Source organism: Lampetra fluviatilis, unplaced genomic scaffold, assembly GCF_964198595.1.
Source record: "Lampetra fluviatilis unplaced genomic scaffold, kcLamFluv1.1 SCAFFOLD_850, whole genome shotgun sequence".
NCBI classification, from domain to species: domain Eukaryota; kingdom Metazoa; phylum Chordata; class Hyperoartia; order Petromyzontiformes; family Petromyzontidae; genus Lampetra; species Lampetra fluviatilis.
The window spans coordinates 1-12,500 of NW_027620775.1; the positions used below are offsets into that span (position 1 = coordinate 1).

General features: G+C 52.1%; 1 protein-coding gene across 1 annotated transcript in view; it reads right to left on the reverse strand.

Annotated features, from left to right (window-relative positions):
* Positions 1-5,753: 5,753 nt before the first annotated feature.
* The window catches only part of PRPF19 (pre-mRNA processing factor 19), a gene marked incomplete at its 5' end in the record, with an annotated part of 34,789 nt that continues 28,042 nt past the window's right edge, over positions 5,754-12,500 (reverse strand). Inside the window, 4 exons of the mRNA XM_078884876.1 lie at positions 5,754-5,967; positions 8,972-9,077; positions 9,819-9,989; positions 11,063-11,148. Of these exons, the coding sequence (XP_078741002.1) occupies positions 5,870-5,967; positions 8,972-9,077; positions 9,819-9,989; positions 11,063-11,148 (461 nt within the window). The remainder of the gene's footprint in view (positions 5,968-8,971; positions 9,078-9,818; positions 9,990-11,062; positions 11,149-12,500) is intronic.

Genomic DNA, 12,500 nt, shown 5'->3' on the forward strand with positions numbered 1-12,500 from the left:
TGTATAAAAGTGTCTAAATCTGAGTGTCTGTGTGTGTGTGTATCTCTGTGTGTGTCTCTGTGTGTGTGTCTGTGTATCTCTATCTGTGTGTTGTCTATCTATCTATAACTGTATATTATTGTATATTAGTGTATATTAGTTGTATATAACTACATATTAGTGTATATATAGCGGTATAAATGTATAAGAGTGTCTAAATCTGAGTGTCTGTGTGTGTGTCTGTGTGTACCTCTATCTGTGTGTTGTCTATCTATCTATAACTGTATATTATTGTATATTAGTGTATATTAGTTGTATATAACTACATATTAGTGTATATATAGCGGTATAAATGTATAAAAGTGTCTAAATCTGAGTGTCTGTGTGTGTGTCTGTGTATGTGTGTGTCTGTGTGTACCTCTATCTGTGTGTTGTCTATCTATCTATAACTGTATATTATTGTATATTAGTGTATATTAGCTGTATATAACTACATATTAGTGTATATATAGCGGTATAAATGTATAAAAGTGTCTAAATCTGAGTGTCTGTGTGTGTGTCTGTGTATGTGTGTGTATCTCTATCTTTGTGTTGTCTATCTATCTATAACTGTATATTAATGTATATTAGTGTATATTAGTTGTATATAACTACATATTAGTGTATATATAGCGGTATAAATGTATAAAAGTGTCTAAATCTGAGTGTCTGTGTGTGTGTCTGTGTGTGTGTGTCTGTGTGTACCTCTATCTGTGTGTTGTCTATCTATCTATAACTGTATATTACTGTATATTAGTGTATATTAGTTGTATATAACTACATATTAGTGTATATATAGCGGTATAAATGTATAAAAGTGTCTAAATCTGAGTGTCTGTGTGTGTGTCTGTGTGTGTGTGTCTGTGTGTACCTCTATCTGTGTGTTGTCTATCTATCTATAACTGTATATTACTGTATATTAGTGTATATTAGTTGTATATAACTACATATTAGTGTATATATAGCGGTATAAATGTATAAAAGTGTCTAATTCTGAGTGTCCGATGCTCGTTTTCTCACCGCCGACGCCGCTGAGGGGAACCCGGATCCTCGACTGGCGGTCGCGCCCCGAGGATCCGGATCCAGCGCGTCGCGAGGAACCGGATCCCGCCGAGGGGAGGGGGGGTTGGGGGGGGGGCAAAGCGGAATGCGAACCGGAAGCGGATGTGACGACACGGCGCGTGGAGGGGCGGGGAAAGTGGCGATATATCGTTGATATCGCGATATATCGTTGATATCGCGATATATGGTTGGGTGTCGCGATATAATGCCGTTGTATATCGCGATATATCGTTGCTGTCGCGATATATCGTTGCATATCGCGATATAAAGCCGTTGTATATAGCGATGTGGGTGGATGAGCGGGTTACTGGGTGAGTTGGTGGATGAGTGGGTGAGTGGGTGTGTGGGTGAGTGTGTGGGTGAGTGGGTGTGTGGGGTGAGTGTGTGGGTGAGTTGGTGGGTGAGTGTGTGGGTGAGTGTGTGGGTGAGTTGGTGGGTGAGTGTGTGGGTGAGTGTGTGGGTGAGTTGGTGGGTGAGTGGGTGAGTGTGTGGGTGAGTGGGGTGGGTGGGTGAGTGGGTGGGGTGTGTGGGTGAGTGTGTGGGTGTGTGGGTGAGTTGGTGTGTGGGTGAGTTGGTGGGTGAGTGTGTGGGTGAGTTGGTGGGTGAGTGGGTGAGTGGGTGAGTGTGTGGGTGAGTGGGTGGGTGGGTGAGTGAGTGGGTGGGTGAGTGAATGGGTGGGTGAGTGGGTGGGTGTGTGGGTGAGTTGGTGGGTGAGTGGGTGTGTGGGTGAGTTGGTGGGTGAGTATGTGAGTGGGTGAGCGTGTGGGTGAGTAGCTGAGTGGGTGAGTGGGTGAGTAAATGGGTGGGTGAGTGGGTGAGTGGGTAGGTGAGTGAATGGGTGGGTGAGTGGGTGGGTGAGTAGGTGGGTGTGTGGGTGAGTTGGTCGGTATGTGGGGTGAGTGTGTGGGTGAGTTGGTGGGTGAGTGTGTGGGTGAGTATGCAAGTGGGTGAGTGTGTGGGTGAGTAGGTGGGTGAGTGTGTGGGTGAGTGTGTGGGTGAGTAGGTGGGTGAGTAGGCGAGTGGGTGAGTGTGTGGGTGTGTGGTGAGTTGGTGGGTGAGTGTGTGGGTGAGTGTGTGGTGAGTTGGTGGGGTGAGTAGGTGGGTGAGTAGGTGAGTGGGGTGAGTGTGTGGGTGAGTTGGTGGGTGTCTAGGTGGGTGAGTTGGTGGGTGAGTAGGCGAGTGGGTTAGTGTGTGGGTGAGTTGGTGGGTGAGTATGTGAGTGGGTGAGCGTGTGGGTGAGTAGGTGAGTGTGTGTGGGTGAGTAGGCGAGTGGGTGAGTAGGCGAGTGGATGAGTGTGTGGGTGAGTTGGTAGGTATGTGAGTGGGTGAGCGTGTGGGTGAGTAGGTGAGTATGTGAGTGGGTGAGTTGGTGGGTGAGTAGGTCTGTGGGTGAGTTGGTGGGTGAGTAGGCAAGTGGGTGAGTGGTGTGGGTGAGTTGGTGGGTGAGTATGTGAGTGGGTGAGCGTGTGGGTGAGTAGGTGAGTATGTGAGTGGGTGAGTGTGCGGGTGAGTGTGGGTGAGTAGGCGAGTGGGTGAGTTGGTGGGCGAGTAGGTGTGTGGGTGAGTTGGTGGGTATGCGAGTGTGTTGGTGAGTTGGTGGGTGAGTAGGCGAGTGGATGAGTGTGTGGGTGAGTGTGTGGGTGAGTATGCGAGTGGGTGAGTGTGTGGGCGAGTTGGTGGGTGAGTAGGTGAGTGTGTGGGTGGGTATGCGAGTGGGTGTGTGGGTGAGTAGGTGAGTGGGTGAGTGGTGAGTAGTGAGTGACTGAGTGACTGAGTGAGTGGTGAATGAGTGATGAGTGACTGAGTGAGTGACTGAGTGAGTGAGTGACTGAGTGGTGAATGAGTGGTGAGTGACTGAGTGAGTGACTGAGTGAGTGGTGACTGAGTAACTGAGAGACTGAGTCAGTGACTGAGTGGTGAGTGAGTGACTGAGTGAGTGACTGAGTGAGTGACTGACTGAGTGGTGAGTGACCGAGTGCTGAGTGAGTGACTGAGTAACTGAGTGAGTGGTGAGCGAGTGAGTGACTGAGTGGTGAGTGACTGAGTGAGCGAGTCGTGAGTGGTGAGTGACTGAGTGCTGAGTGAGTGACTGAGTGGTGAGTGACTGAGTGGTGAGTGAGTGACTGAGTGGTGAGTGACTGAGTGGTGAGCGAGTGAGTGGTGAGTGACTGAGTAACTGAGTGAGTGGTGAGTGACTGAGTGGTGAGTGACTGAATGGTGAGTGGTGACTGAGTAACTGAGTGACTGAGTCAGTGACTGAGTGGTGAGTGAGTGACTGAGTGGTGAGCGAGTGACTGAGTGCTGAGTGAGTGACTGAGTAACTGAGTGAGTGGTGAGCGAGTGAGTGACTGAGTGGTGAGTGACTGAGTGGTGAGTGACTGAGTAACTGAGTGAGTGGTGAGCGAGGTGAGTGACTGAGTGGTGAGTGACTGAGTGGTGAGTGACTGACTGAGTGACTGAGTAACTGAGTCAGTGACTGAGTGGTGAGTGAGTGACTGAGTGGTGAGTGAGTGACTGAGTAACTGAGTAGTGAGTGAGTGGTGAGCGAGTGAGTGACTGAGTGGTGAGTGACTGAGTGGTGAGTGACTGACTGAGTGACTGAGTAACTGAGTCAGTGACTGAGTGGTGAGTGAGTGACTGAGTGGTGAGTGACCGAGTGCTGAGTGAGTGACTGAGTAACTGAGTGAGTGTGGAGCGAGTGAGTGACTGAGTGGTGAGTGACTGAGTGAGCGAGTCGTGAGTGGTGAGTGACTGAGTGCTGAGTGAGTGACTGAGTGGTGAGTGACTGAGTGAGTGACTGAGTAACTGAGTGAGTGACTGAGTGGTGAGTGACTGAGTGGTGAGTGACTGAGTGGTGAGTGAAGTGAGACTGAGTGAGTGACTGACTGAGTGGTGAGTGACCGAGTGTTGAGTGACTGAGTAACTGAGTGAGTGGTGAGTGACTGAGTGGTGAGTGACTGAGTAACTGAGTGAGTGACTGAGTGGTGAGTGACTGAGTGGTGAGTGACTGAGTGGTGAGTGACTGAGTAACTGAGTGAGTGGTGAGCGAGTGAGTGACTGAGTGGTGAGTGACTGAGTGAGTGGTGTCACCAGGCTTTGTGTGAACTGAGAGCCTGAGGCAGTCATTCAGAGTTCCCTGTCTTTATTAATCACCACCATCACCGCCACCACCATCACCACCACCACCACCATCACCACCACCATCACCACCACTACCACACTGCCTGGTACCGACTCAAGACACTAGTGACTAGTGGACACTCTGAAGTGTTGTTTTCTTTTAAAAGAGGAAGTTAGAAACGTAGGGCATCATGGGAAGAAACGCAGGGAGTCATGGGAAGAAACCGCAGGGGATCATGGGGGAAACGCAGGGAGTCATGGGAGAAACGCAGGGAAGTCATGGGGGAAACGCAGGGAGTCATGGGAAGAAACCGCAGGGCATCTTGGGGGAAACGCAGGGAGTCATGGGGGAAACGCAGGAAGTCATGGGGAAACGCAGGGCATCATGGGAGAAATGCAGGGAGTAATTGGGGAAACGCAGGGCATCATGGGGTAAACGCAGGGCATCATGGGAAGAAACGAAGGGCGTCATGGGGGAAACGCAGGGAGTCATAGGGGAACCGCAGGGCATCATGGGAAGTAACCGCAGGGCATCATGAGAGAAACGCAGGGAGTCATGGGGGAAATGCAGGGTGCATGGGGGAAACCCAAGGCATGATGGGAAGAAGCACGGGGCATCATGGGAGAACCACGCGGCATGATGGGACGAACCGCAGGGCATCATGGGAACAAACCGCAGGGCATCATGGGGAAACGCAGGGAGTCACGAGTAGAAAACGCAGGGCCATGATGGGAAGAAACACAGGGAGTCAATGGGAATTAGAGGGGGGGGAGGGGAGGGGGGAGTGGGGGGGGAAAGAGAAGGGGGAGTGGGGGGGGGAAGTGGGGAGGGAGTGGGGGGGGGAGTGGGGGGGGGGGAGTGTGGGGGGGGGAGTGGGGGGGGAAGTGGGGGGGGAGTGGGGGGGGGAGTGGGGGGGGGGGGAGTGGGGGGGGGGGAGTGGGGGGGGAAGTGGGGGGGGAGTGGGGGGGGAGTGGGGGGGGGGAGTGGGGGGGGGGGAGTGGGGGGGTGTGGGGGGGGGGAGTGGGGGGGGGGAGTGGGGGGGTGTGGGGGGGGGAGTGGGGGGGGGGAGTGGGGGGGGGGTGTAGTGTGTGAGTGGGGGGGTTGGTGGGTGTGTGGTAGTAATTGTTGTGGTGGTGGTTGTTGTTCTGCTTCTGGTGGTTGTCATGGTGGTTGTTGTTGTGGCTGTTGTAGTTGCTGCAGTGGTGGTTGTTGTAGTGGTTATTATTGTTGTTGTGGTTGTTGTTGTTGTTGTTGTTATTGTTGTGGTTGTCGTTGTGGTTGTTGTCGTTGTAGTGGTTGTTGTCGTTGTTGTGGTTGTTGCGGTTGTTGTTGTTGTGGTTGTTGTCCTTGTTGTTGTGGTTGTTATTGTGGTTATTGTTGTTGATGTTGTGGTTGTTGTTGTGGTTGTTGTTGTGGTTGTTATTGTTGTGGTTGTTATTGTTGTGGTTGTTGTTGTGGTTGTAGTTGTTGTGGTTGTAGTTGTTGTTCTAGTTGTGGTTGTTGTTGTTGTGGTTGTTGGTTGTTGTAGTGGTTGTTGTAGTGGTTTGTAGTAGTTGTTGTGGTTGTGGTTGTTGTTGTGGTTGTTGTTGTTGTGGTTGTTGTTGTTGTGGTTGTTGTAGTTGTTGTAGTTGTTGTAGTTGTTCTAGTTGTAGTTGTGGTTGTTGTTGTTCAGGGGCCGTAGACTCGGAGGCTGCGGTCCATCCCCACCGACGCCAAGAAGTTTGCGTGGAGACCAAACCTCACACCCGTCACCAGCCCCGTGTGCTCTACACAACCACCACCACCACCACAACCATCAACAACCACCACAACCACCACAACCACCACCACCACCATCACCACTACCTCAACCCCGTCACCAGCCCCGTGTGCTCTACACAACCACCACCACCACCACCACAACCATCAACAACCATCAACAACCATCAACAACCAACAACCACCACCACCACCACTACCTCAACCATCACTACCACCATCAACAACCACCACCACCACAACCATCAACAACCACCACTACCTCACCCCCGTCACCAGGCCCGTGTGCTCTACACAACAACCACCACAACCACCACAACCATCAACAACCACCACAACCACCACAACCATCAACCACCACCACCACCACCACTATCTCACCCCCGTCACCAGGCCCGTGTGCTCTACACAACAACCACCACAACCACCACAACCACCACAACCACCACAACCATCAACAACCACCACAACCACCACAACCATCAACAACCATCAACAACCACCACTACCTCACCCCCGTCACCAGGCCCGTGTGCTCTACACAACCACCACCACCACCACAACCATCAACAACCACCACAACAACCACAACCACCACCACAACCATCAACAAACCACCACCACCACAACCATCACCACTACCTCACCCCCGTCACCAGGCCCGTGTGCTCTACACAACCACCACCACAACAACCACCACAACCATCAACCACAACCACCACAACCATCAACAACCATCAACCACCACCACCACAACCACCACCACAAGGTAGGTGTGTGTACAGATGAGTGTGTAGGTGTGTGTAGGTGTGTGTGTGTACAGGTGAGTGTGTGTAGGTGTGTGTGTGTGTAGAGGTGTGTGTACAGGTGAGTGTGTGTAGGTGTGTGTGTGTGTACAGGTGAGTGTGTGTAGGTGTGTGTGTGTGTAGAGTGTGTGTACAGGTGAGTGTGTGTAGGTGTGTGTGTGTACAGGTGAGTGTGTGTAGGTGTGTGTGTGTAGGTGTGTGTGTGTGTAGAGTGTGTGTACAGGTGAGTGTGTGTAGGTGTGTGTGTGTGTACAGGTGAGTGTGTGTAGGTGTGTGTGTGTGTAGAGTGTGTGTACAGGTGAGTGTGTGTAGGTGTGTGTGTGTACAGGTGAGTGTGTGTAGGTGTGTGTGTGTAGGTGTGTGTGTGTGTGTACAGGTGAGTTTGTGTACAGGTGAGTGTGTGTAGAGGTGTGTGTACAGGTGAGTGTGCAGGTGAGTGTGTGTAGAGGTGAGTGTACAGGTGAGTGTGTGTACAGGTGAGTGAGTGTGTGTAGACTCACCTGTGAAGTGCAACAGCTCCTGCCACTGCTTGCACAGGTAAACGCGTGTGTGTGTACAGGTGTGTGTGTGTGTACACGTGTGTGTGTGTGTGTACAGGTGAGTGTGTGTACAGGTGAGTGTGTGTAGAGGTGTGTGTACAGGTGAGTGTGTGTAGAGGTGTGTGTACAGGTGAGTGTGTGTACAGGTGAGTGTGTGTAGAGGTGTGTGTACAGGTGAGTGTGTGTAGAGGTGTGTGTACAGGTGAGTGAGTGTGTGTAGACTCACCTGTGAAGTGCAACAGCTCCTGCCACTGCTTGCACAGGTAGACGCGTGTGTGTGTAGTTGAGTGTACAGGTGAGTGTGTAGGTGAGTGAGTGTAGGTGTGTAGGTGTGTGTGTGTGTAGGTGTGTGTGTGTGTACAGGTGAGTGTGTGTAGAGGTGTGTGTACAGATGAGTGTGTAGGTGTGTGTGTGTAGGTGTGTGTGTGTGTACAGGTGAGTGTGTGTAGAGGTGTGTGTACAGATGAGTGTGTAGGTGTGTGTGTGTAGGTGTGTGTGTACAGGTGAGTGTGTGTACAGGTGTGTGTGTGTAGAGGTGTGTGTACAGGTGAGTGTGTGCACAGGTGAGTGTGCAGGTGAGTGTGTGTAGAGGTGAGTGTACAGGTGAGTGTGTGTACAGGTGAGTGAGTGTGTGTAGACTCACCTGTCAAGTGCAACAGCTCCTGCCACTGCTTGCACAGGTAAACGCGTGTGTGTGTACAGGTGTGTGTGTGTACACGCGTGTGTGTGTGTAGAGGTGAGTGTACAGGTGTGTGTAGGTGAGTGTGTAAGTGTGTGAGTGTGCAGGTGAGTGTGTGTACAGGTGTGTGTACAGGTGAGTGTGTGTCCATTCACCTGTGAAGTGTAGTAGCTCCTGCCACTGCTTGCACAGGTAGACGCGTGTGTGTAGGTGTGTGTGTAGGTGTGTGTACAGGTGTGTGTGTGTGTAGGTGTGTGTGTAGGTGTGTGTGTAGGTGTGTGTGTAGGTGTGAGTGTGTGTACAGGTGAGTGTGTAGGTACACACTCACCTGTGAAGTGTAGTAGCTCCTGCCACTGCTTGCACAGGTAGACGCGTGTGTGTAGGTGTGTGTGTAGGTGAGTGTGTGTGTACAGGTGAGTGTGTGTCCACTCACCTGTGAAGTGTAGTAGCTCCTGCCACTGCTTGCACAGGTAGACGCGTGTGTGTAGGTGTGTGTGTAGGTGAGTGTGTGTGTACAGGTGAGTGTGTGTCCACTCACCTGTGAAGTGTAGTAGCTCCTGCCACTGCTTGCACAGGTAGACGCGTGTGTGTAGGTGTGTGTGTAGGTGAGTGTGTGTGTACAGGTGAGTGTGTGTCCACTCACCTGTGAAGTGTAGTAGCTCCTGCCACTGCTTGCACAGGTAGACGCGTGTGTGTAGGTGTGTGTGTAGGTGAGTGTGTGTGTACAGGTGAGTGTGTGTCCACTCACCTGTGAAGTGTAGTAGCTCCTGCCACTGCTTGCACAGGTAGACGCGTGTGTGTAGGTGTGTGTGCAGGTGAGTGTGTGTGTACAGGTGAGTGTGTGTCCACTCACCTGTGAAGTGTAGTAGCTCCTGCCACTGCTTGCACAGGTAGACGCGTGTGTGTAGGTGTGTGTGTAGGTGAGTGTGTAGGTGTGTGTACAGGTGTGTGTGTGTGTGTACAGGTGAGTGTGTAGGTACACACTCACCTGTGAAGTGTAGTAGCTCCTGCCACTGCTTGCACAGGTAGACGCGGATGTCCGTGCCGGCCACGGCCAGGTAGAGGCCGCTCTGGTCAAAGGTGAGCGACCTCACCTGCGTCCCACGGTTCAGATCCACCACGCAGCCCCGGTTAACACTCAGCCCCTCCTGGTGATGGTGATTGTGATGGTGGTGATGGTTATGGTGATGGTGGTGATGGTTATGGTGATGGTGGTGACAATGGTGATGGTAGTGGTGGTGCCATTGGTGGTGGCGGTGGTGGTGGTGATGATGGTGGTAATGGTGGTGATGATGGTGGTGATGATGGTGATGATGGTGGTGATGATGGTGATGATGGTGGTGGTGGTTGTGGTGATGGTGGTGATGGTGGTGGTGGTGACAATGGTGGTGGCGGTGGTGGTTGTGGTGGTGATGATGGTGGTGATGATGGTGGTAATGGTGGTGATGATGGTGGTGATGATGATGGTGGTGGTGGTTGTGGTGATGGTGGTGATGGTGGTGGTGGTGACAATGGTGGTGGCGGTGGTGGTTGTGGTGGTGATGATGGTGGTGATGATGGTGGTAATGGTGGTGATGATGGTGGTGATGATGGTGGTGATGATGATGGTGGTGGTGGTTGTGGTGATGGTGGTGATGGTGGTAACAATGGTGGTGGCGGTGGTGGTTGTGGTGGTGATGATGGTGGTGATGATGGTGGTAATGATGGTAATGATGGTGTTGATGGTGATGGTGGTAATGATGATGGTAATAAAGATGGTGGTGATGATGATGGCAATAATAATGATGATGGCAATAATAATAATGATGGTGGTGGTGTCGCTAACGCCGCCCTACCTGGTACGAGTCCTCCAGGCTGATGGTCTTGAAGTTCTTCAACTTGCGCAGGTCCCACAGCTTCACCTGCGAATCGTCAGCCGCCGTGGCCAGGTAGTAGCCGTTCTCGGAGAACGAGATGGCCGACACGGCACCAGAGTGTCCTGGGAAGTTGGCCACGTTGGTGCGCTCCTAGTGGGTAGTGGGGAGGGTGGGGGGAGAGTGGGGGGAGGGTGGGTGGTGGGGGGAGAGTTAGCAACGTTGGTGCGCTGCTGGTCGGGAGGGTGGTGAAGGGAGAGTGAGGGGAGAGTAGGGGGAGAGTGGTGAGTGAATGAGTGAGTGGGTGGGTGAGTGGGTGAGTGAGTGGTTGAGTGGGTGAGTGAGTGGGTGAGTGAGTGGGTTAGTGAGTGAGTGGGTGAATGAGTGGGTGAGTGGGTTAGTGAGTGGGTGAGTGAGTGAGTGAGTGGGTGGGTGAGTGGGTGGGTAGTAGCCGTTCTCGGAGAACGAGATGGCCGACATGGCACCGGAATGTCCTGGGAAGTTGGCCACGTTGGTGCGCTCCTAGTGGGGAGTGGGGGGAGAGTGGGGGGAGAGTGGGGGGAGTGTGGGTGGTGGGGGGAGTGTAGGGGAGGGTGAGTGAATGAGTGGGTGGGTGAGTGGGTGAGTGGGTGAGTGAGTGAGTGGTTGAGTGAGTGAGTGGGTGAATGAGTGGTTGAGTGAGTGAATGAGTGGGTGAATGAGTGGGTGGGTGAGTGAGTGGGTGTGTGAGTGGGTGAGTGAGTGTGTGAGTGTGTGGGTGGGTGAGTGGGTGAGTGAGTGAGTGGGTGAGTGAGTGAGTGGGTGAGTGGGTGAGTGAGTGGTTGAGTGAGTGAATGAGTGGGTGAATGAGTGGGTGGGTGAGTGAGTGAGTGTGTGAGTGGGTGAGTGAGTGTGTGAGTGTGTGGGTGGGTGAGTGGGTGAGTGAGTGAGTGAGTGGGTGAGTGAGTGAGTGGGTGAGTGTGTGGGTGGGTGAGTGAGTGAGTGGGTGAGTGAGTGAGTGGGTGGGTGAGTGGGTGAGTGAGTGAGTGGGTGAGTGAGTGGGTGAGTGAATGAGTGAGTGAATGAGTGAGTGAATGAGTGAGTGAATGAGTGGGTGAGTGGGTGAGTGGGTGAGTGGGTGAGTGGGTGAGTGGGTGAGTGGGTGAGTGGGTGAGTGGGTGAGTGGGTGAATGAGTGAGTGAATGAGTGGGTGAGTGGGTGAGTGGGTGAGTGGGTGAGTGGGTGACCTTGAGATCCCAGATCTTGATTTGTGAATCCACAGTTCCTGTCCCGAAGATCAACCCGTCCGGGTGGAACTGCGCACAGGTCAACGCTGCACACACAGTGACACACACAGTTACACACACACAGTTACACACACACACACACACAGACACACATACACACACACACACACAGACACACATACACACACAAACACACACACAGACACACACACAGTGACACACACAGTTACATACACAGTTACATACACACAGTGACACACACACAGACACACACACACACAGTGACACACACACAGACACACACACAGTGTACACACAGTACACACACACACACAGTGTACACACAGTACACACACACACAGTGTACACACAGTACACACACAGTGTACACACAGTACACACACACAGTGTACACACACACACAGTGACACACACACAGTGTACACATAGTGTACACACACACACACACACAGTGACACACACACACAGTGACACACACACACAGTGACACACACACACAGTGACACACACACACAGTTACACACACACAGTTACACACACACAGACACACACACACAGTGTGACACACACACAGTGACACACACACAGTGACACACACACACACACACAGTGACACACACACACACAGTGACACACAGTGTACACACACAGTGTACACACACAGTATACACACACACACAGTGTACACACACACACAGTGTACACACACAGTGTACACACACACAGTGTACACACACACAGTGTACACACACACAGTGTACACACACACACACACAGACACACACACAGTGTACACACACACACAGTGACACACACAGTGTACACACACAAACAGTGACACACACACAGTGTACACACACACACACAGTGACACACACACACAGTGACACGCGTGTACACACACACAGTGACACACACACAGAGTGACACACACACACAGTGACACACACAGTGACACACACACAGAGTGACACACACACACACGGTGACACGCGTGTACACACACACACACACAGTGACACACACAGTGACACACACACACGGTGACACGCGTGTACACACACACAGTGACACACACACAGTGACACACACACAGTGACACACACACAGTGTACACACACAAACAGTGACACACACACAGTGTACACACACACACAGTGACACACACACACAGTGACACGCGTGTACACACACACAGTGACACACACACAGAGTGACACACACACACACACACACAGTGACACACACAGTGACACACACACAGAGTGACACACACACACACGGTGACACGCGTGTACACACACACACACACACAGTGACACACACAGTGACACACACACACGGTGACACGCGTGTACACACACACAGTGACACACACACAGTGACACACACACAGACACACACACACAATGACACA